This window comes from Cuculus canorus, chromosome 2 (assembly GCF_017976375.1).
Source record: "Cuculus canorus isolate bCucCan1 chromosome 2, bCucCan1.pri, whole genome shotgun sequence".
Lineage (NCBI taxonomy): Eukaryota > Metazoa > Chordata > Aves > Cuculiformes > Cuculidae > Cuculus > Cuculus canorus.
The window spans coordinates 69,768,465-69,789,351 of NC_071402.1; the positions used below are offsets into that span (position 1 = coordinate 69,768,465).

General features: G+C 39.4%; 1 protein-coding gene across 3 annotated transcripts in view; it reads left to right on the top strand.

Annotated features, from left to right (window-relative positions):
* EPB41L4B (erythrocyte membrane protein band 4.1 like 4B) overlaps positions 1-20,887 on the top strand; it is a 178,641-nt gene that overhangs the window by 118,319 nt on the left and 39,435 nt on the right. For all 3 annotated transcript variants that reach the window (XM_054058998.1, XM_054058999.1, XM_054059000.1), the window contains exons 19-20: positions 5,954-6,021; positions 19,610-19,714. In XM_054058998.1, coding sequence (XP_053914973.1) covers positions 5,954-6,021; positions 19,610-19,714 — 173 coding nt within the window. The remainder of the gene's footprint in view (positions 1-5,953; positions 6,022-19,609; positions 19,715-20,887) is intronic.

Here is a 20,887-nt window from a genome sequence, read left to right on the forward strand (position 1 = left end):
CTTATAATAGGAATTAAACAAATCCTCCTGGATCCCCAGCACAGTTCCTAGCTTTCACTAGATGTTGACTTAAGTACCTTGAACGGATCAGCTTTTCCAATATTTTAACCTCTTTCCATCATGAATTAGAAGCCGTTTGCTTCCCCCTCCTTCTTTCCTCCCTCCCTTCACTCACTCTTATTCACGGTGCAGAGCTACTGCACAATTTGACAGTCTTCATACAGAGATCAGATCTGGATTTACGTGTGTATAACAGGTCACAGCTGAGGTGTTCGTGCTGTGGGGGAAGCTTGCACGGATCCTTATGTACATGATGCTTTAGCAGAGCTGTTGCTGTTAGTCACCCACTTGGATGAGCAATAAACTCACTGGCAAATTTCAGGCTAAGTAAAAGAAGCAACCGCACTGGGACTCAACTGGAACAGCAGCGAGTGCAACATCGTGTCAGCTATAATTGCTCAGAACAATGGAATTTAAAAATGGTTCAGCTTCAAATCCTCTGTGTTCTGTCACTATGGGGAAACAGGTTTGCTCAGCTTTAAGAGTGAGGCTACAGGAAATGAAGGGTGTCAAAGGTATAAAAATACAACATTTTTAATGTGTGTGGGCCAGGATGATCAGTATATGATACATGGCAGCTCATTGGAAGTGTGTCAGCAGTGATACCTGAAAGTCAGGGAAGGAGCTGAGGAAATGATGCAACAGCCTTACAGAGGTACAGAGGGGGAGGGAGGATTTAGGTAAACAGAATGTGGGAAAAGGGAAATCTTTCATTTATTCCCTGGAATACTGGAGGCAAATGTGGCAGTGGTGTCACAAGACTGTGACAATGCATTGTGGATATGTCAGCTCTGTCTCCTAGCTGGCATGTCTGTAAATGCTAGTATGTGATGAAAGAAGTTCTGTTAATCGCAATGATGTGTAGGAGCCCCGCCATAGTTCAGGAGACACATGGTGCCAGGCTCTGCTCAGAGGGAGAATAACAGAGTAGTCTGTTCCCAGGAGACCTAACATCAATGCTTTTCTGCCTGAAAGGATACATTTGACATATTAAATCACCAAGGTAGGTTTACCTTGGCAGGGCATTCTTCCTGATGATATGTTGCTTAGCCTGTTCTATCTAATGAGGTCAACTAACAATCACCATGGCTGGCAAATAGCAAAAATGCTCAGGAAGAACTGAAACATCTGTCGTGCTTCATGCCTCCTTAGAATCTTACAGAGCCAGAAGGAGTGAAGACAGAAAAGTACTTCCAGGCCGCTACAGTGAGAGCCATTACCTCCTTGCCTTTGAAGATCACCAAAAGAACGCGTGAAAGTTGTGCTTCCCCCCTCCTTTGTCTAGCTGGAACCTTTGTGAAACTGCTAAGTAAGAGACATCATGTGCATCATATAAGCCTTCCACACCCTTGTCTTTCTTATAAGAATCTGGCACCCCTCCCTAGCTGCAATGATCAGATTCTTCATGCAGTCTTATTTGCTGAATCAAGATATTCCTGTTGTGGATCACATGGGATGAGAGCTGTAGCCGTGCCCCTTGTCATGGAGGAGGGACATAGAGGGCACTAGCTCTCCAAGACACTTGCTTGAGTTTTGAAGAACAGAGCCTGCTTTACCCAGTGCCCCACTGAAGGTTCACCAGTGCACAGCCCCAGCCAGGATTAGTCATCTGTGCAGAAGCACAGAAGACCTCAGCCAAAGTTGCGTCTTTCCTGTGTTCTCCCACTTGATACATGCCTGGTGTTCAAGGCCAGGTTGGATGGGGCCCTGAGCAGCCTGATCTGGTGGGAAGTGTCCCTGCCCATGGCAGGGGGGTTGGAATGAGATGGCCTTTAAGGTCTCTTCCAACCTAAACAATTCTATGATTCTATGAATTCATATTTTGAGTTCCCCATCATCCTGGGGCTAACTCTTCCTTTAGAAGCAAACAGAAGGAGCTGCTGTTTACTAGGCAAATCCAGACACTGGAGCTTATGCATTCATATGTGGCGTGGCTCCCAAAGGCCAGAAACTATTCCTACTCCTGCTGGAAAGCTCAGCAAGATCTAATGTAGCATCCCTGGAGCACCTCCTCCTAAAAGCTCCAAAGGACCTGACTGTTGGGACTGCAGCAGGCGTTCTGGGTGCTCAGGAGTCAAAAAGCAGTCTGAAAACTGCCCAAATCAGCCTGCTCAGATAACTTAGGCAGCTGTATGGAATACAGCTTTTACCCTCTTTTCATCTTTTAGTGAAACTAGTCTTTCTTAGCAATCATCTATGAAGAGAGCCTGTACAATAGCGTTTCTGTCCAGGCATGTTTGTGGTCTCTAGTATGCTAGAGTAACATTCTACCTTTGTTTCTAACACTCGCCAGAAATTTAATGGCATATGAAATTGGAACATTAATAATGTTTCTTTTGCTCTGAGCCCAGTGCAGATAAGAAAAGAGAATGGCATTGTGTGGATGGATTATATGGATCGACATTTAATTTTGGATGTTTTGCAGTCTGGTAGCCAGAAGAGACAGATTGTTTCTCTGTAGGTAATTAGATGAATCTGCTTCGTATAAATGAAGTTTCCAGGTCCATTATGCCCTGAAACCTCTCCCTCCCAGTGCAGCTGGCTCTGGGTGAGGGGAAAATGTGCCTTAGTTACGGAGATCTGAGCAGCTCCATGCTGCTGCTTCTTTCCTTACACAGCTCAGTGCTGTGCTTTCTGTGGGTGACAGAGCCTAGCTCACTACATACATTCCCCACTAGGTACCTCCTGCTAGCCTTGGCTAAACTCCAGTATTCCACCAATGGAAGGGTATCCTGCAGTGGAAGCCCAAAGCCTGGCCCTAACAAGATGCAATTGTTTTCAAATGAAGGCAAACCATCTGGGTTTTGTGAAAGAAAAAACATCTCAACATTGTGGGAGTTGAGTGCAAGTATAGGCCTTGTTTTACATTCACATCTGTTCAGGAAGGGTTACAGAGTCCTTGTGTGATCAGTAAGTGTGATTTGCTGACTTAGGAGTTAAAAGAAACATACTGTCACCTAATGACTGACTGGCCTCCGTTTGAAAACAGTCCAACAAAGCAAAACTCAACAAGCCAACAAGTAAAGCAAGGGCAGTACAGTTCCTGATGGCTGAAACCCTCTGCAGAAATGTTTGCGGGTATAACGTTTTCTGATGTCTATTGACCCATGGGCATGGAGGACAAGCACAGGGCAAAGCGAATTAGCTTATAGGTACCCACCAATGCACACTTGTGGCACCCAGTGTGCATGTCTGCAACACCCAAGACTGCTCAGGCCTGTCCATTCCTTTACATGCTCCTTCTCTCCCTCCAGTTTAGACTGGTATTAGTTGTTCACTGGTCTTTAGTACTTAATTTTGTGGGTACAGGATTCTTTTCTGTTCTCTAAAGCATGAGTAATAATGGAACAATTAATACCAAAAGAAGTTTCTCAGTATGCTTCAGACACACTCATTTCTTGAGATCACAGGCTTAGCCTCCCAATGCAGAGAAGACAAGAAAGTGGTAATATAGTCACAGAGCTAAAAGAAAACCCAGGGTCAGCTATTTGGAACTAATAGAGAGAAGTGCTCTGAACTGTCTAATGGGGTCCATGGCTTGTAGTGTTTAAGTGAGTGTAATTTTAAACATTTCATTCCTGGTCACAGCCCCTGCATTGCATCCTTGATCACTGTATTCTCTTTTATATTGTTGTGTTCCAGTGCTTCTTAGAATGGAGCTCAATTAATATGGTGAAAATTGGAATAAAGTAAAATTTATGGTTTTAAAAAGTAGCCAATTTGACATATAATAAGCAGTAAGCTTGTCAGACTCAACAATAAAATGTTGTTAAGACATCAGCATGGAAGAAGAGGCTGTGTATTAAGTTTCTGACAGCTGGATTCATGTTTACAGCTTTCAGAAACCCAACAGCTTTATAAAAGGCATGATAATTTCTGTAGAACAAAGAAATAATACTTCAGTGTCCATCTATGCTAACAAAGAATGATTTTCAATGCTTTCTCTCAATTCCTTAAAAATCTTTTTATTTCTTTTCAAGAAAGCACTAGATTTTGAATAAATATTGTGCTAGACAGAGCTACTAAAAGACAAGAAAAAAGAAGTTTTCTAGAGCTGAGCTAAGGTTCTTAGTTATGAACTTATAATAATTTAAAAATTGTACCCCTGGTCCTGTAATTATTCACAGTGTGATGCTAACTCACTGAAAACCTTTGCTGCAAAACATTTGGTGGCTGAATTACAATGGTGGTGACAGTGTGATTATGTCCCACTTCTATCTGATTCCTTAATATTTAGAGCATTTGCCCAGAACTAAGGAAGCCTCTGGCAAAGGGAGATTAAACCCAAACGTGTAAGAGCACTACACTGGGGTGGAGATTTTCCAGTACCTACTGCTAATCCTATTATCCTCTGTGTATACTAGCTGTTAACTAGCTTCCTCTATGTAAACTAGCCCTCTAGGAAAGGGACAACCCACTTATGAAGTTCATAGGTTCCCCTCTCTGCTGCTAATGCTTTCAATATCAATATGCAACAGATGCAACAACTCTAACAGAAAGGTTTACGCAGAGACTTGTCTCAAAATGTTCCCTAAATAATCACTGTGGGTACTACTGGGCTGGAGTAGGCCCAGGACAGAGTTTACTTTCTGCTAGGCTACCACTGGTTCCAGTTTAGTTGCCTGCACTTAACTGTGTGTACGAGCTGGAACAGTCTGTTCCCACCATGGCTGATGCTCTGGAAAACAATGACCTCAAAAGTGGCAATGAGAGTTTTGATCTCTTTGGCACAAGGGGGAAAGAAAACTGAAACTATCACAACTTGGGCAATTTCCCAAGCACTGAGTATCCCTACTGATATTTTGTAGTTCACTGCTAAGGTATGGAAGAAACCTAGCTTTCATTTTGTTTCTTTTTCTTATGAGTACTTTCAAATGGAATATACCAGTTGGCGTTGAATGGAAGGTCTCATGTCAAATTTGCAATATTTTTACATGCCTAAAATCCTTTGATTTGGATTTTATGGATTTGAAGGAACCTGTCTCATCCTTTTTGAAAAGGATGAGACTGATACATTTAATTCAATTTAATCTGAACCAATGGTCTCTAATTATTATGGTTCAGATATTGAACACTGAAAATCATTGTATCTTAGACACACATCAGTTCCCTTCTACCTGTTTAGCAGAAGCCTGTCAAGTCCATTACTGATTTGGAGATACTCTTGTGTCTTCAGCCAGTATTTTCTGTAGAGGGGTGCAGTGTTGCGCTGCCACTGACATTTACACATGGATTGTGGAGCCCTGCATTGCAGTTGAAGAATGTAATCTACCATCACCTGCCCTTATTGTGTATTTCCTCGGTAATCAAGCAGTTTTCATGTAAGTTATTTTGCAATACTCGTATTTTCAACTCTGTAGACAAATGGTATGTGAGAGACAGGACTGCAGAGAGCAGTAGTGGGTGAAAGTTTCTGTGAATTGCATGTACAGAGTGATTATATGTAGTGAATCCCATTTTTCAATTCATTTTTCAGAGGCTGAATGAAAAGTTGTCCTCATTATTTTGATTAGACGGTATAAATGTTTCTTCTAATCCAAGTGAAAGAACACCTCAACTACAGTATGTTTGTCTGCATTGTTCCTTATTATTTGTCCTCAAATGCTTTCTGAAGGAACTAGAAATTTCATTATTCCTTTCTTTCTCCTCCTTCATTCCTATTCAATCTCTTCCTAACGCTATTGCTCTGCACATTATACATTGCAGTTCATCACAGTGAATCTCAACAGTAGGAGGTGAAAAGAAAAATTTATGTGCCTTTTAAATCTGCAAAGAGTGGAGTTTTCAGGTATTGCAGTTTTCTGGTGTGATTACAGGAATTTTTTTGTAATAAGCACATGTACTACCATAAGTGTATGGATGTTGTACTAAACCTCGGCTCCTTCTTTTTCAGGCTGTGAAAGAAGAGACCTCTTTTGTAAATCCCAGTAAGACCTCCGGCCTGCAGGATCCTAATGTAAGGTCTGTTACTTCTTGTCCGTAGGGAAAACATCAAATAAATGCATGCTATAGTGAATATTTTCCAAACATTATCTCAAACAGGTGTTACAGGACAATTTGTCCATCACCAAATTGCTGTGTGAAGTTCACTAAGCAATGACATAAGGAGAAGATGTCAGAAGAGAGCTTATTTTATACGTATTTATCAGATACAGTTGAAGAAGTAATAAAAGCTCAACTTCAAAAATCAGACCAAGTGTATATACTTAAACAATTGATAAAAGCTCAAGGTATAAAATCGGGTCTAGTGAAAAACATAGAAAAACTTATATAAAAATAAGTCAATTTTCCTAGCTTTTGGATCAGAAACACGCTAGGTGTCCAAACTGGAATGTCCTTGTGTTTGTGGTTTACTGATTTGTACAAGTTTTGGGTATTTTTTTTTTTTCAGACGAAAAGGTATTTGATATACAGCCTTCAGAAAAATGGCTTATTTGCAGGTAGTAGTGACTACTTTGATTGTACTTCTGTTCTATTGATAGTGAATTGTAGTCTTTCTTTTTTGAGGTGACCATTTATGGTTGGACTTGATGACCCAGTGGGTCCCTTCCAACCTAGTCATTCTATGATTCTATGATTTTGAAGAGCCATATTAAGTATAAACATTATTTGCATGGCACAGTGTGCTGTCTTTCAGGGAGTGATTAGGTTACAGCATGAGTAATTGGAAATTGCCTCCCTGCATATGTATGGTAGTGCCATCACTTTGGACATCTTTAGTGTCCAAATATGAGAGAAGAATTTGATTTAAAAAAATTATGGATTTAAAGCATGGCAATCACACTGGCTGTTAATCAGCTACTTATGCCAGTGTATATGCTGTATATGTTTATGCAAATGCAATATGCATATGAACTGGAGCACTAGTCATCACATGATTTGATTTTATAACTTTCTGGTGGTGTCTTGTGACTGGAAGCAGACATTTAAGCATCTTATAGAAAAGGCTGGATGAGGGGGTAATTAATTGTGTTTGACATATTAATTTTCTGAACTAAAAAAGAAATAGTTATAGTTGTGAAAATTTGTCAACCCTTTTTTTCAAATGCGTTCCTTTCCTATAATCATATTGACAATAGTCTTCAAAAAGCTTTTCTTTCAAAAATTCCTTTCTGATAAGATTGCAATAGCAGAACTGCTAGTTTTGCTTAGGGAAAGCAGCTACGTAGAACCAGTGAGGATGGTTACTGGTGCTGAGGCAGGAACACACATAAGAGGCGATGCAATTGCTTTCTGTGGCAGTCCCTGGGTTGCCTGCAGTACAGCTGTGATTCTTAGTTCCTTAGATGTCTCTCATCTTGGGACCCCCTCCAGAGCTTTAACTTCTAGCCTGGCAGGCCATAATTTTCCTATTTGTTTGTTCAAGGGGCTGCGAAGTCTACTAATATTTAGAATCATCTAGTTTTCTCTTATGCCATTGCCCTTTCTATACCTCTGCAAAACTTTCTTAGGGGCACTGTATTTGGATCGCATGTATGTTACACAGTAACCTATTTCTTTGTTTAATGTAAATGAGTTTCAAATATTGTCTTTGCCACAATAGCCTTTTTTGGATTGCTGTCAATTCCAGAAGCAGTTCAGGAGGACCTGGTTTGTACAGCCCTGTGTGATCTGGAATGTGACTGAAGACTTGTTTTTCTTATTCACCCTTGCTGAATTTTTGCATAACATTTGTAGAAACGCCTTTCTATTTTATATTTTGTAGTAGAGTCTCTCCTTCACCATCATCCTGAGCTGTAAATGAGTTGTATGCTTTGAGAGGTGAAGTACTGCTCAGCATGAGTAAGGATGGCAACCTGGCTGCAAAGCTAATATTACTGTTTTCTTTTGCACTCACCCAAGCTTATAAACTCATAAGAGCCACTTTGGAACTCTCAGTATGCAGCAGTCTAGTGTATATTTGTCTATATTTATTTTTATCTGGTTTATGTCAAGCACCGTTTCCTCTACAGTCAGTTGTGCCAAATGAAATTATATTGTTTTATTGCTTTGTGTTTGTGTACTGGAGGTGAAAATATACGAGTAATCGATGCTCAGGGATAGACCAAGTTTAACAGCCTGCACTCAAAACTCAGAGAATAATGCAAAATAAATTCAGCGTCTAACCAATTCTCTTTCTCCTTCAAGTGGCTCCCCTTTCTGCAGGGACGTATGCACCTTTGCAGACAGCCAGGAGGTGACCTATTTGCCAATAATATCCTCTATAACCTCTGTTTTTTGGACTTGGATGGACATAAATGAGTCTTTACTCTGCAAGGAATTGCATCTGAGTAGATCCAAAGATTAGTTCAAACTGGTCAGAAAAGACACTTGAGAGTTTTTCTCTTCTTTAGTCGAGAAATACACAAGTGTCCTTGGTGAAAAAGCCCTCCCTGTGGAATATATATATTTTTCCTGCAAGTAACCATGCAGACATTTCTGTAGTCAACATGTGTGTGAATGTTTGAAGAATGTTTGTTTGCTGAAATATCTTGCCATTTGAAACAATTATCTGTCACAAGTATTTAACAATACTGCACTCTTTTCATGCAAGGCATTTATAGCAGGGACAGTGACTTCATGTATTTGATTACTGATGACTGTACAATGCACTAGTAAAATACTGTTTTTTCCAAACCCAAGACATTGGGAAACGTGTTTAGGTGAGCTAGTAAGCAAACATATACAGTTTTGATCATTGACTGAAGCGTGAATCGTTCATGCAAACAGGGAAATGGAAGCTGAGGAAGGAGGGCAGTAGTGCCTCCTTGTATGATTGAGGAACAGTACTGGTTTTGCTACCATTTTATCTATTTGTCCATTGCCACTCTGAAGATTACACTTCTAATGAATTAACTGCTTGGATATGGCCTGTAATCCCCCTGAGCAATTATTTTAGCATCTGCCACAGCAGACTCAATTTGGCTAACAATTGCTATAGCTCTTTGTAGAATTAGTTCTGGTTCAGCTAGTAATTACTCATATGTATGTGTGGTATAGCCACTTTCACTATGAGCAGGTCTCAAGTCATTTTGTTATATTTTGTTATATTTGTCTCAGAACAATGTTGTGGTTATGCAAAATCATCATGCATCAGTCAGTTTATTCACCTGTTTATTGTGTCTGTGGCAAACGGCAGATCCTTCTGTATCTAACTCATTTTAAATATGAGGGGGAAAAAACCCCACAGCTGAAGCTGAATTTGCTCTATTTTATCAGCTCTCAGAGGAGAAAGCTTGTGAAATTTGCTCTGTCATTTGGTTTGGAAGTGTAAGGTTGTCTCCTGATCTTCCTTATGTTAATAGCAAACCTGTACATGTCAGATTAAAGCTGCAGGAGGATATGGGACCACAGAAGGGTGCAGTTCTCTCTCCTTCCTGCTTTTGGAAAGCAGTTCTGTGTGTCTCTATGGCTTTCCTTCCTCTGTATAGGATTTCTTTTTTTCTCTCAGACTGTTTCAAGTGCTGGTTCCCACATTCAGTGAGGAAAAAGCTGGTGAGTCATTAACCGAATACGTGCTGCCCTGTCCTAGCTTACACTCTGCTTATTCCACAGTTAAGACTGATATAGTGCACTATGAATTGGGACACAGTCATACATTCCCATTGCTGATCCTGCTTCTTTGCAAATAGCCCCTATCAGAGCAGCAGATCTGGATGGTGGCAGTAGAGGAAGTTGTATGGGTACCTCGACTGGATCCATCTGGGCTGCATAAAACAGAGCTCTTAGCTGAACAAAGTCAAATGAGTGCAATTAATGGGAGGGGATTTTCAAATGTAGATTAAATAGGAGAGCCATGAGTTATCTTGGTAAGACACAAGTAGAGTTTAACATATCCTTATTACAGCTGTTTTAACAGACTTAAAAGCACACACGTTTTCATCAATACCCAAATAATATGTACAGAGAAGTACAGCCCAGATGTTTTGCTGGGGCATAAGCATTTTGGACAAGACAGAACATAATGTTAGTTTACAGAAGAATAAATACCTGGAAATTGTGTTATTTATGTATAAAACAATAATATGTTTGTTTGTGTGAACATTGGTCTAGTTTGGAATTTGGAATACCAGTAATTTTTGCAATGATTTTTAACAGTAATTCTTTTGGGATGTAGGGCCAAAGTCTGCAAAGGAGGCTGTGATCATGTCAGTCCCTTTTATGACCAACAAGAGGACCTCATCTTCTGCTAGAGCGAGAAAAGTCACTCTAACAGAACATTTTCTTCTTTACTGTTTTAAGAGGAGGACCTGTTATGGTGCCGAATGGGCCGGAAAGGACTATGAGGAAATAATTATGAGAAAGTATTTCCCTGTCTGTTGGAAACTTCCTTATACCCAGGTATCTAGTTCAGTGTCCAGATGGAAGTGTTGAGGGAGAATTCGCTGATTAGCTATCTAATTTAATTCAGGTTTAAGATGACTGCATGTTTTGATGTATAGTTTTGGTAAGGCTCTCATCACCTGCCTCCAACTGGGATTTTTTAATTTGATTCTTTTAGCCTTGAGAGACCAGGGTTCAGGCTGTCTGCTAGAATATTTGTATAATGAAGGAAGTATAATTTATTGTAGGAAATATCAAATGAAAATGTAGTCACCTAGTTTGTTATCGCCTCTGGTCACACTCTTGTGCTTAGAGTCCCTGCCCACCTAGCGACCAGGGATGCAGAAGTTTCTCTTCTCCGGCACATCAAGTGAATATGAGTCACATAGTCACCTTTCACCTTTTTATAAACCTCACCCATTTCTTAGTAAAGGGATGGGCTGCTAGAAAGATAACCTCTTGAACTTTCTTTCCAGAAAAATTTCCACCTAATTGCCAGCCTGCTTCTTTTGTTACATGTAATAAATATATGGCTAACCACAGAACCCCATCAAGATAATTCCTTCCATTATTCCTCTCCTTATTCAAAGCTTTGCCAGACAGAAGCAGTATCTGTACAACTTCCACAATGCCTTTACACAAACTTCTTCTGAAAACTCTTTGAAGTATCTGTTTTCTCTCTGGCTGTGACCACCTGGGTAAGCCTATAGTGTATATACGAGTGCATGTGCACACATTGTCACACACAGAGTTTGGTTATACTTAATGTGAAATTTAACATTTCTTATTTTGTTGTCTTCTTCAAATATGGCTGAATGTAATCCCTGGTATAATTCTGCTGCATCAGCTTCGGTAATTCTAGTTTGTGAAGAATCAGACCAATTTAGTACAGAAGTTGAGAATTGCTAATACTATGGGACCAGATGAAATACTTGTTGTTCTCAGGCATAGCCTGTTTACCAAGCCAAACTTTCATTTTGGGACAAGTCAGGCAATGGAAATGTAGCAAAAATACCTAAAGCTACAGAAAGCTGAGTAAGCAACTGAAATAAAATTTGTAAGGCAGGAATTTTCTGATATTTATCGGATATGCTGATAAGATACGTTTTTCATCATGGTGACTTGGAACTCGGGAGAGTTTAGATGTAATACACATCTGATTTGGGTGATCTGGCAGAAGGTCTTCAAGAGCTGGTACATGTAAACACTAACACCTTCTTCATCATAGGGTAAACGTTGTTCTTCATTTTGTGAGTAGCTGTTTATTGTTACAGACGCAAAAGACTATCCAGATGTTAAAATTGTTTAGATACAGTCTTTTGAGGTTATTTTGAAAAACTGAAATAGTAATTGATGTTGCGTCTGAGAAATTTTATTTATCAGAGATTTATAGAACTGTTCTTTGGAAGGGACATTTGGAGGTTATCTCGTCCAGCCTCATGCTCAAAGCAAGACTGTCACCAACACTAGATCAGATCAGCCATGGTTTTGCCTGGCTGAATTTTGAAAACTTCCAAGGATGGAGATTATACAGCCTCTTACGGAAAATACTGTTCAAATGTGTGAACATAAGTTCCTGCATTTCTGAGGCAGGTAACCAAGTATTGCTAGTGAAAAGCCCTCTTCAACTGAAGCCCTCAATTTGGCTGGTCAGTTATTACTGTTCTTGTCACTGTTGCCACTTGTTGTTGTGCACCACGTGGTACACTTGTGGACTGCAATATTTACTTTCCCTTATAACATGCTTTTGGATTGCTACCAGCTTTGGCATGCTTTACTTCCCACATGGTTTAGGATTTGTCTGTGGATTTCTTTCAATTTAGACCAACTGCTGCATCACCCTTTGTTGATCCTTGTTATCCAAATTATATCATCTTTCATAGGATTGCAAATAGCAATATTCTTCTTATGTGGGAGTAGGTATAAGCACCAGCTGGTGCTTTGTGCATTCATTTATTCTAATTTTCTTTGTAAATCTTCCCATCCAAAACCAAATTATGCTATTACATTAAGACTAATTACATTAGGAGCTGCTCAACATGTAACATAAAATTAAATGTTATCTCACAGAGCTTGATGATGCTGCACACCAGAAAAGAAGGATGGAAAATATTAAATTATATCAAGTTATACAGGGTACAGATGAATCAGGAGAAGCAATCACAGACACTCTTCTGAGTGCTCAATGCAGAGCAAGCATTGCTCATACAGATTGTCAGAATTAGATTGCCCTGCTGTGGTTTGTGCACCTGATGTACACTAGGCTTTGAGTTGGGCTGCCTTTCAAATTTTACAGATATTTCCTACACATTTTCTGACCCTTTACTTCCATATGATTTCTCTGTATCAACAAGGGAGGAGAGTCACTCAAAGTAATGTCTGCTTTCTTGTATTTTTCCCTTTCCTTTCTCACCTGCACGGACTATATTAGAATTTGAATGACTATTTCTTGCTATGTGAGATAACATCCTGCTGAAGTGCTTGGTGCAGTGTGAATCTCAGCCAGTTTTTTGCTCTCTGCTCATATGACAATATGAGCAAGGTACAAAACATACTGACATGTGCCTAAATGGTATACATTTTGGATCTGAAAGCTCAATATCTGTCTTTATGCATACGCTTCCAGTGAATATCAGGGTAGCTTTCCAACAGCATGTAGGCACGTGCACAGGGAGTTTGTTTTAGCTTATCCAGCAATATGTACTCTGCGCACTGCCTTTTCCTACTAGTGACAGGGACTCAGGACTCTTTGGAATCATAACTCAAGACTATTTTTTTTAAGAAAAAAAAAGCCAGCTTCTAGTTTTTTTAAGGAAAGCAAGGGTTCTGAAGTGGTAATTGTGCCCTCAGAGAAGTGGGATTTATTGTACACTTACTTATCAGCTGCTCAAGACTTAAAGGAACATGAACTGATTTTCATTTAGAATTTTTGACTTATAGAAATAACTGTGGCCCATGAAGCTCTCTTGGATGCTCTATCTATCAACAGTTCTTGCAAAGACTGCAAACCGACACCAGGTCTTCAAGTCTGGGGCCTTATCCATGTACAGTTTCTAGGTAGGTAGTTTCTAAGCATCACAGAGCTGAAGTTTTGAAGCAGCCATCCAGCAAGAGCTGTAGCGGGAGGTGTCCACATTGACATTTGGAGACTAAGAATAGGCATGTCACCTGAATGATTATGGACAGCTTGTTTCTTCAAGTCAAAGACTTCAGTTCCCTAGGAAAACAGACATATACAAAAGACTTCAGGCAGGTCAGAACAGAAGCTGATCAGAAATTAAGTGCTTCGGTTTACCTGACATGAACTTCAGTGAATCCAAGCAGGTTGTGTTTTCTTAGAATCAGAACGGATTTAACTCTATGAGGCAGAGTCTGAAACTTAACATTTAAATATCCCCTTCTAAACGTATTGTGAAATACTCTAGGAAAACTAAAAACATTATCTACATTGACTTCTTCCTAACAAATATTAATTGCTTTTAAAAAGCTGCTTTTTCATTCAATATTTGTCCTCAAAAATAAAAAAAAAGTCATTCTCCATATCAAAAATTTCAACCAATGTTTCCAAAACCGAAGTAAATAGCTAAGTACCCATCAGCCTGACCTCAGTCCAGTGGACAAGTTAATGGATCTGTTACTATGGCATTTTATAGGAACCTCAACCAGTAATTTCTGCATCAAAGTCATAACTTCAGGCTGAACTCTTGCATACCCTTTGCATGACACTCTGCATTACAGATTGCACACAGGACACCTAGGTATGTTCTTTGACTTCATTTTGAGTATTAAAGACCTCTTTGACCTGTTGCCTGAAGTCAGATTTTGACAGATTGTTTGGAATTGTATTCTTATTCTCTGAACTACAGACAAACGAGCAGTCGTCAGATCTGTCAGATGAGTTTAAGCTGATGAAATACCCCACTCGAGGGACATTTGTTTGACAGTCTCTTAAACTGCACCTAGACCTTTTGGGAACCACAGCATGGCTGTCCTGGTTGCTGTACAGAGAGGTGGGATTTGTAGCTAAATTTGACCTTTTATACTGGATGTCGGCCTGCAGCATTACACTGGGTAACAGGTGAAAAGAACAGTTTTTCTGTCATCATTGTCTGTCAGACCACAGGAGCATCACTTTTTTGTCTAGACTGCAGGTACTTTTTCATTACAACGACAAAGGATGGGAGGGAATTTTTTTCCTTTAAAAGAAACAGAACTCAAGTGAAGCAGATAAGCTGGTTTTGGATCAGGCTGCTGCTCTGTAGCAAGGGGCTTTGTTGTACATCTGCAATCTATATGCAATACCAGTTTAAGGAAAAACCTTTATTCAGAAAGTCTGATACTAGCAATAGCTTTCAATAATCCAAATAACCTTTTGGACAGCTACCCTGTCTTCTTAGGAAAGCTACCATATCAGCGTGAAAAGGTACATATTATTGTTTATTAGTGTCAGATGGCCTTAACTTTGAAAAAGAATTAAAATTGTGAAACCTTTTGAGCATGGATTGAGAAAAGGTTTGATTGTGTGTGTGTGTTTGCCGAACTTATTAGGCTATGTCTTTGATACACAAGAGAGGACACCTATCAAATATTTTGTCTTTCTTCCTTGCTTTTTCTTCCGAAGATTTCACTACCATATTCCCGCACAAAGCGATGTCAGAAGCCAAAATATCAGCCAGTGGTTTTTATCGTTTTTTTTTTCCCCATGAGTCAGTGCCTGAAGGCAGGTCAACATTCCTGCAGATGGCTGTATCCTTGCAAATAATGGCGCTTTTAGCCTCTACCTGTTGGCCTTAGATTGGGAGCACAGAGGGAGAGAGATTGTTCCATACGGCAAAAAAAAGGCATGGACAGGAGCATAGAGGATAAAACCTGTAAAAGAAAAATGCAGAAATCAGATTTCCCCAGCAGACTTGGGTGGTTTTCGAATTCCAAACTGTATCTTCCAGGGAAAGGCAAATTATTTTATCCCTCACAGCTTATTAGGTGCAGAATTTTTTCCTCCCACATGGCCCACTGGCCGTGTTTCAAACAAATTTGGAGGCCTGCTGGGAGCCAGCTTAGCAGGGGACAAGGAAGTCATGTCAGTCTGTGGAAGCCTTGGTATGCAGAGGGGTGGTGCAGGCAGCCTCGTATCTCCAGCCCTGTGTACTATGCTTCCTAAGCCAAGATGGGTCCCTCAAGTCGCTCGGCACAAGCATTTACATCATGTCCCCAAAGAAGTTTCAAGCTAACATAGTGAACATCTGTGGTCACTTGAAATCTTCCAGAGTGCATATTTTTTTGTAAGCAGTTTTGGTGTCAGTAGCCCTATTGGCTGCTACTCTGAGAACAAAATTATTTTATTGGTTTTGGGGGGGATCGTTCTCTAGGACTCGTTTGTGTTTCTGTGCAGGCTTGTGAAATGGGCTGAAGCTGGTTCAGTAGAACATGCTGGCTGCTGCTCAGGAGTGTGCGGAGGCTCTCAGTGCACAGGCAGTTTCTGACGACCTGCCACTGCATGCTGACATTCATGGCTGTTATTGTCATTCTCACCAGGAAGTGACAGATTTTTATGTAAGGTGCCAGGTCATTAAGTAACTCTTTCTTGGTTCAGTACCTTCATTTTAATGCTATACTTGTTGGATACTGATACAGAAAAAAGTTTTCCTGTGAATTAATTAAATTGAAATCACATTGCACTTTTTCTCATCTTCTTTTTTTTTTTTTTTTAAGTCTGAGCGCCATTGGTCCTCCAACACTTCAGTTTTTTTCATGCTCACACAAGTCAATACATATTGGACTTTACACTACAAACGGCAATATCTGCACATAATAACTCTACTTAAATAGCCAAAATAATTGCAAGGCTTCTCTTCAACAATCTTATCTTTCTACATAAGATAATATATTCTGCCCGTAGAACTCAAAAGATAACAATAGAAATTATTCTCCTTTATTGTTGCTTCTTTTTCAGGAATATCAATGAGATCTTTTGTAAGAGTTTCTGTGATATTAAAAGCCTGCCATTTCTAAAACAGATCAGGCTCTGTGTTGATCAAGCTGAGCACGTCTTGCATCTGGTTGCTAAAGTGAGAGTAGCAACAATTTTGAGCATGTTCAGACTGAGGAAGAGTGTTTAGACATGAAACAGGAGCTGTCACAGACTTTTAAGTCTGGTGTGGAAAAAGCGAACTTAGCAAGGTTTTAATGAGTGCAAGAATCCAGCTGTGCAGTTGGTAGAACTGGTCTAATATTCATCTCATGCTTACAGCAGGCTGGATTTAGTCAGTCTCTTTGGGTAGAGGCATTGTCACTGTTCCTTTTCACTCAGAGGCAGTTTCAATTTACACTCCAGCTAACCAGCAGCTTGCCCGAAGGTACAATTAAATGGTGGTTTTGTCTCTCCTATCAGGAGAAAGATATATAGTCACTGCATCCAGCCTCTAATAAAAATGATTGCAACATTTTATAATAAAGGGAAATAGTTTTTTTTCTCTTAAAATTGTACTGGTTTTGTGAAATAAGTGAGGTGCTTTACTGTGGTAATAATACAAGTAAAGTTTATCTGAGTAGTTACAGTCACTGAAATACAAGTAGAAGTATCTGGTGGTACTCTGACTTGGCTTTATTTTTTTACCATATTGTACACCTGAAAATTTGCAGCATTCAGAAGAAGAAAATAAGTTTTTCATCTATTTATTAGCTTAGAGAGGAGGTCCTGTTTGGTTCTCAAACACTTTTAATCTAAGCTGAGTGAAATTTTTCACGTGAAACATTTTTCAAGATGAATTCAGACTTAGAACTTTAAAACTTTTCATATATACAAATCAGTTTCATAATTTGCTTTGAAATCATTATAAGATACTTTAGTTACAAAATTGCACATATCTTTTCAAATAGTTTTATTTTGGCAATTGAAATAACTACTTCAAAAGTCCTGCCTACTCACCTTTTTTAAAACTGCAAATGATGAGAATCAAAAGGAGATACACAGGCTTTGTAAAATTAAACTTTATAAAGGAACTGAAATTATAATTTCAAATTTTATTTTGTGTGAAAAGTCCTTATTTAGTTTCATTACAGATTATAATGTTGTCTTGTGAAACTTGAAGTAGACATGAACTAGAAATAGATTTCTAACTAGCTTTGCTGTTCCACACTGTGGTGTTTCCTGAGCCTCTTGATTTCACTGCTTATTATCTTTTTAAGCAAACATTTTTCAGCTCTCATGTAGTTGATACCACTATTTTTGTTCCTGCTTTTACTGGGCTGATGAAAAGCTTTAAAACTTGTAACTACTGTCTTGGAAAGCTATTGGAGAATTGTTGGACCTGCTCATTCAGAGCAAGAATTTCAGCTAATGTATTTCAGAAGGTTTGAGCTGGAATAACGGCATTACACACATTCACGTCCCTTGAGGATTTGACCATCAGATCCAGTCATTGAACAGGTCTTAACGTATTTATATTGCTTATGTCAGAATTTGAATTGAAAATCGCTTTGGGTAAATTGAACTAGTGATTTTTTTCAGTTGTCAAAAGCTACCTTTGTTTTAGCTCAAGGTGTCTAAAAAAAGAATAGCTAAAGCAGCCATCCACTGCGAAGCCTGAGTTGATGAAAATAACGTGATGGAGGTTTCCATCGTGATGTTGATTCACAGATGTCTAGATCAGACACACTGACTTCAAGATTAAAGCAAGAATGTTGGGACTTTTCTCTTCGCTTATCGTCCCTTATTTGCCAGCATAAGAAACTTACCAAAAAGTCTGAAAACCTAGTTGGATTGTTCTGCACTAATCTCATTGCAAATCTGAGATATAAATGAACCTTGAAACTGGGTTTGGGAAGGGGCAAGACATGAATATTGCTACTATCTGTACAGACTTCCTGAAATTAATGGGATCAAAAAAACAGAACAAGAATTGACAAAAGTTGTTCCATGAGAAGTACTAGTAGAGTTGGGGTTATGATTCATGTCCTTTGTACTCTCCTACTTTCTATTCCTCCATCTTATGCTCTGTGGCCTCCCCAAAGACTAAAAAACACATAGAAAAACTGAAGATATATTGAAGATGGCTACACCATCTCAGTGGGTTCATTTGTAGCTGGACAGCAGGTTCAGAAGTTATCAGAGAGAGTTAATGAAGCTTAAAACCTGCAGGGGCATCAAATGGAACTGCAGTTGTGAAGATTAAATATGCTTCTGTTATTATGGCTTTAGAAGTCTTAATAGGCTGCAAGTAGACTTGAAAAATTCAACCTTAATTTCTAACATAAGAAAGAAGATTATGCCACTTTTGCCGGTTGTGGAATGTGCCTCAGTGCATAAGCAGTTCCACCAGCAATCAATAGGTCTGCTGAAATACTAACTTAGTATCTGACTTCAGATTAGATGTCAGAAGACCATTTCACATGTTATTAATCAAGATTTTCAAATTACTCCTTTAATGTTTGGCATGTTTACTATGCATATAGCATTTCAAATACACCTATGTTGTATTTAATGTGTTGCTTCAGATATAAGTAGTATTTAAGATAATTAATGTGTCTTCATGCCACTCAAGCATATGATTGAAATTTTTTCCTCCCAAGGTCATGAAGATTTTGTATTTAGTTTTTGTGCTATTTGCATTCAAGCCTTAGTTATCTCTACTGATAAATGGTTAAAGAGAAGATCCTTTTATGTGAGTTTCCTCATCTTCATTTCTGTCCTTTGCTGGATCTCTGCATGAGCATTCAGGAACATCTGAAACATCTGAATTTTGCTTTCTTTCTGGCAAGTATCCTTTTTGAGAATCGAAACAATAGGTTAGTTTCCTTTGAGCTGCTCTTTCAAATGCAGAAGAATAGTGTTTAATTTCAGGTAAAAAATATTTTAAGCAGGACTGGTTTCACAATTAGTAAAATAGGTTTTGTTAAAGATATTTTTTGTAAAAATATTTCTGACGTGACTGAACTGCTGGACTGTTATTACAATGTTGTATTTTGGAAACAATGATTTCCACATGGTCTCTTTACATAGGATCTGTATTTGTAATCAGTTGCCGTTTTTATAAATGGTATGCAACACACATGAGAGTGAGTTCGCACATCCTTTTCTGTTCATGCACAGTGGCGTCTGGACTATAAATGGAACAAAAGGATGAACCTCAATGGGCACTTGCCACTTTGCAAGATAAATATGTGTTGATGAGTTAGAACCTTGTTGATATGCCTGAAGTAGTTTAAATAAAGACTGTGCCACATATATTTTTCTTGTTATTTTTAGAAGTCCAGCTCCAGTGCGACCTGAAACTACGCCATCAACTGGCCCTACAGAAAAGCAGGAGATTAAAGCGTCTCGTGTGAGGAAGTTAACAAGGCAGTACAGTTTGTGAGTAACGTATGGCTCTATATGTTTTTGCCTACTACACTGAAAATGAAAGGGGGTGCTAATTATTGCTCTAGCTATGCTTTCTGAAAGGCGTGAGTGCAATTATATGATAATGATCTTATACTGATACCGTTCTTTTCATCACTGAGAAACTTTAAGTTTTTAATACAAAACATGGCATCCCTATGCAGCCAACCCTCAGAATTACGTCTGTCTTTTTCTAAGCTTATAGGTTAGGAATAAAAAACCTCTTTGCTACATGAAATGTCAAAGACCTGGTGTGAGCTGCAGCAAGTTCTTCTGTCTGCTTCATTACAAGTCCATTTGCAAAATAAGAAAAACAGTTGTCCTTAGTTGTTGGATGGTCAAGGGGTGCTGTCAGCCATTCCTCCTCAGAAAATGCACCCTCTCTCCCCGCTCTGTTATTCTTTCACATGCAGAAATTGCTGAGCCTGCTACAGCTACAGCCATAAAAGTGATCTGTGCCTGTAGGACTTTGGCATCCCATTTACACATAATTCATCTGATTTGAGAGCCTCTAGAGATGTGAAGTACTGAAGAGATGTGGACATCAGTTTCTTGATTTGTCCTTCATGTGAAAGGATAGACAAGGCCACCAGAAACTAAGGAAAAAAGGGACAATGTCAACGTAAACTTTTTAGTACAAGAACACCAACACCATAATGAAGAAAAACATTGCATGCTTTCTTCATAGAATGGCAACTGCTCATCCCTCCAGCAATTTACATTCTAGTGTCACTAAATATATAGCAACATGGAGTTAACTCCAGCTGGAGGCCAGTCACAAGGGTGTCCCCCACGGCTCAGTGCTGGGTCCGGTCCTGTTCAATATCTTTATCAATGACCTGGAGAAGGGGCTTGAATGCACCCTTAGTAAGTTTGCAGACGACACTAAGCTGGGTGGAAGCTGGAGGGTAGGGAGGCTCTGCAAAGGGAACAGGCTGGACTGCTGGGCTGAGACCAATGGCATGAGGTTTAACAAGGCCAAATGATGGGTCCTGCACTTGGGGCACAACAACCCTATGCAGTGCTACTAGGAGAAGTCTGGCTAGAAAGCTGCCTAGAGGAGAAGGGCCTGGGGGTCTTTGTTGACAACTGACTGAACTGAACATGAGCCAGCAATGTGCCCAGGTGGCCAAGAAGGCCAATGGC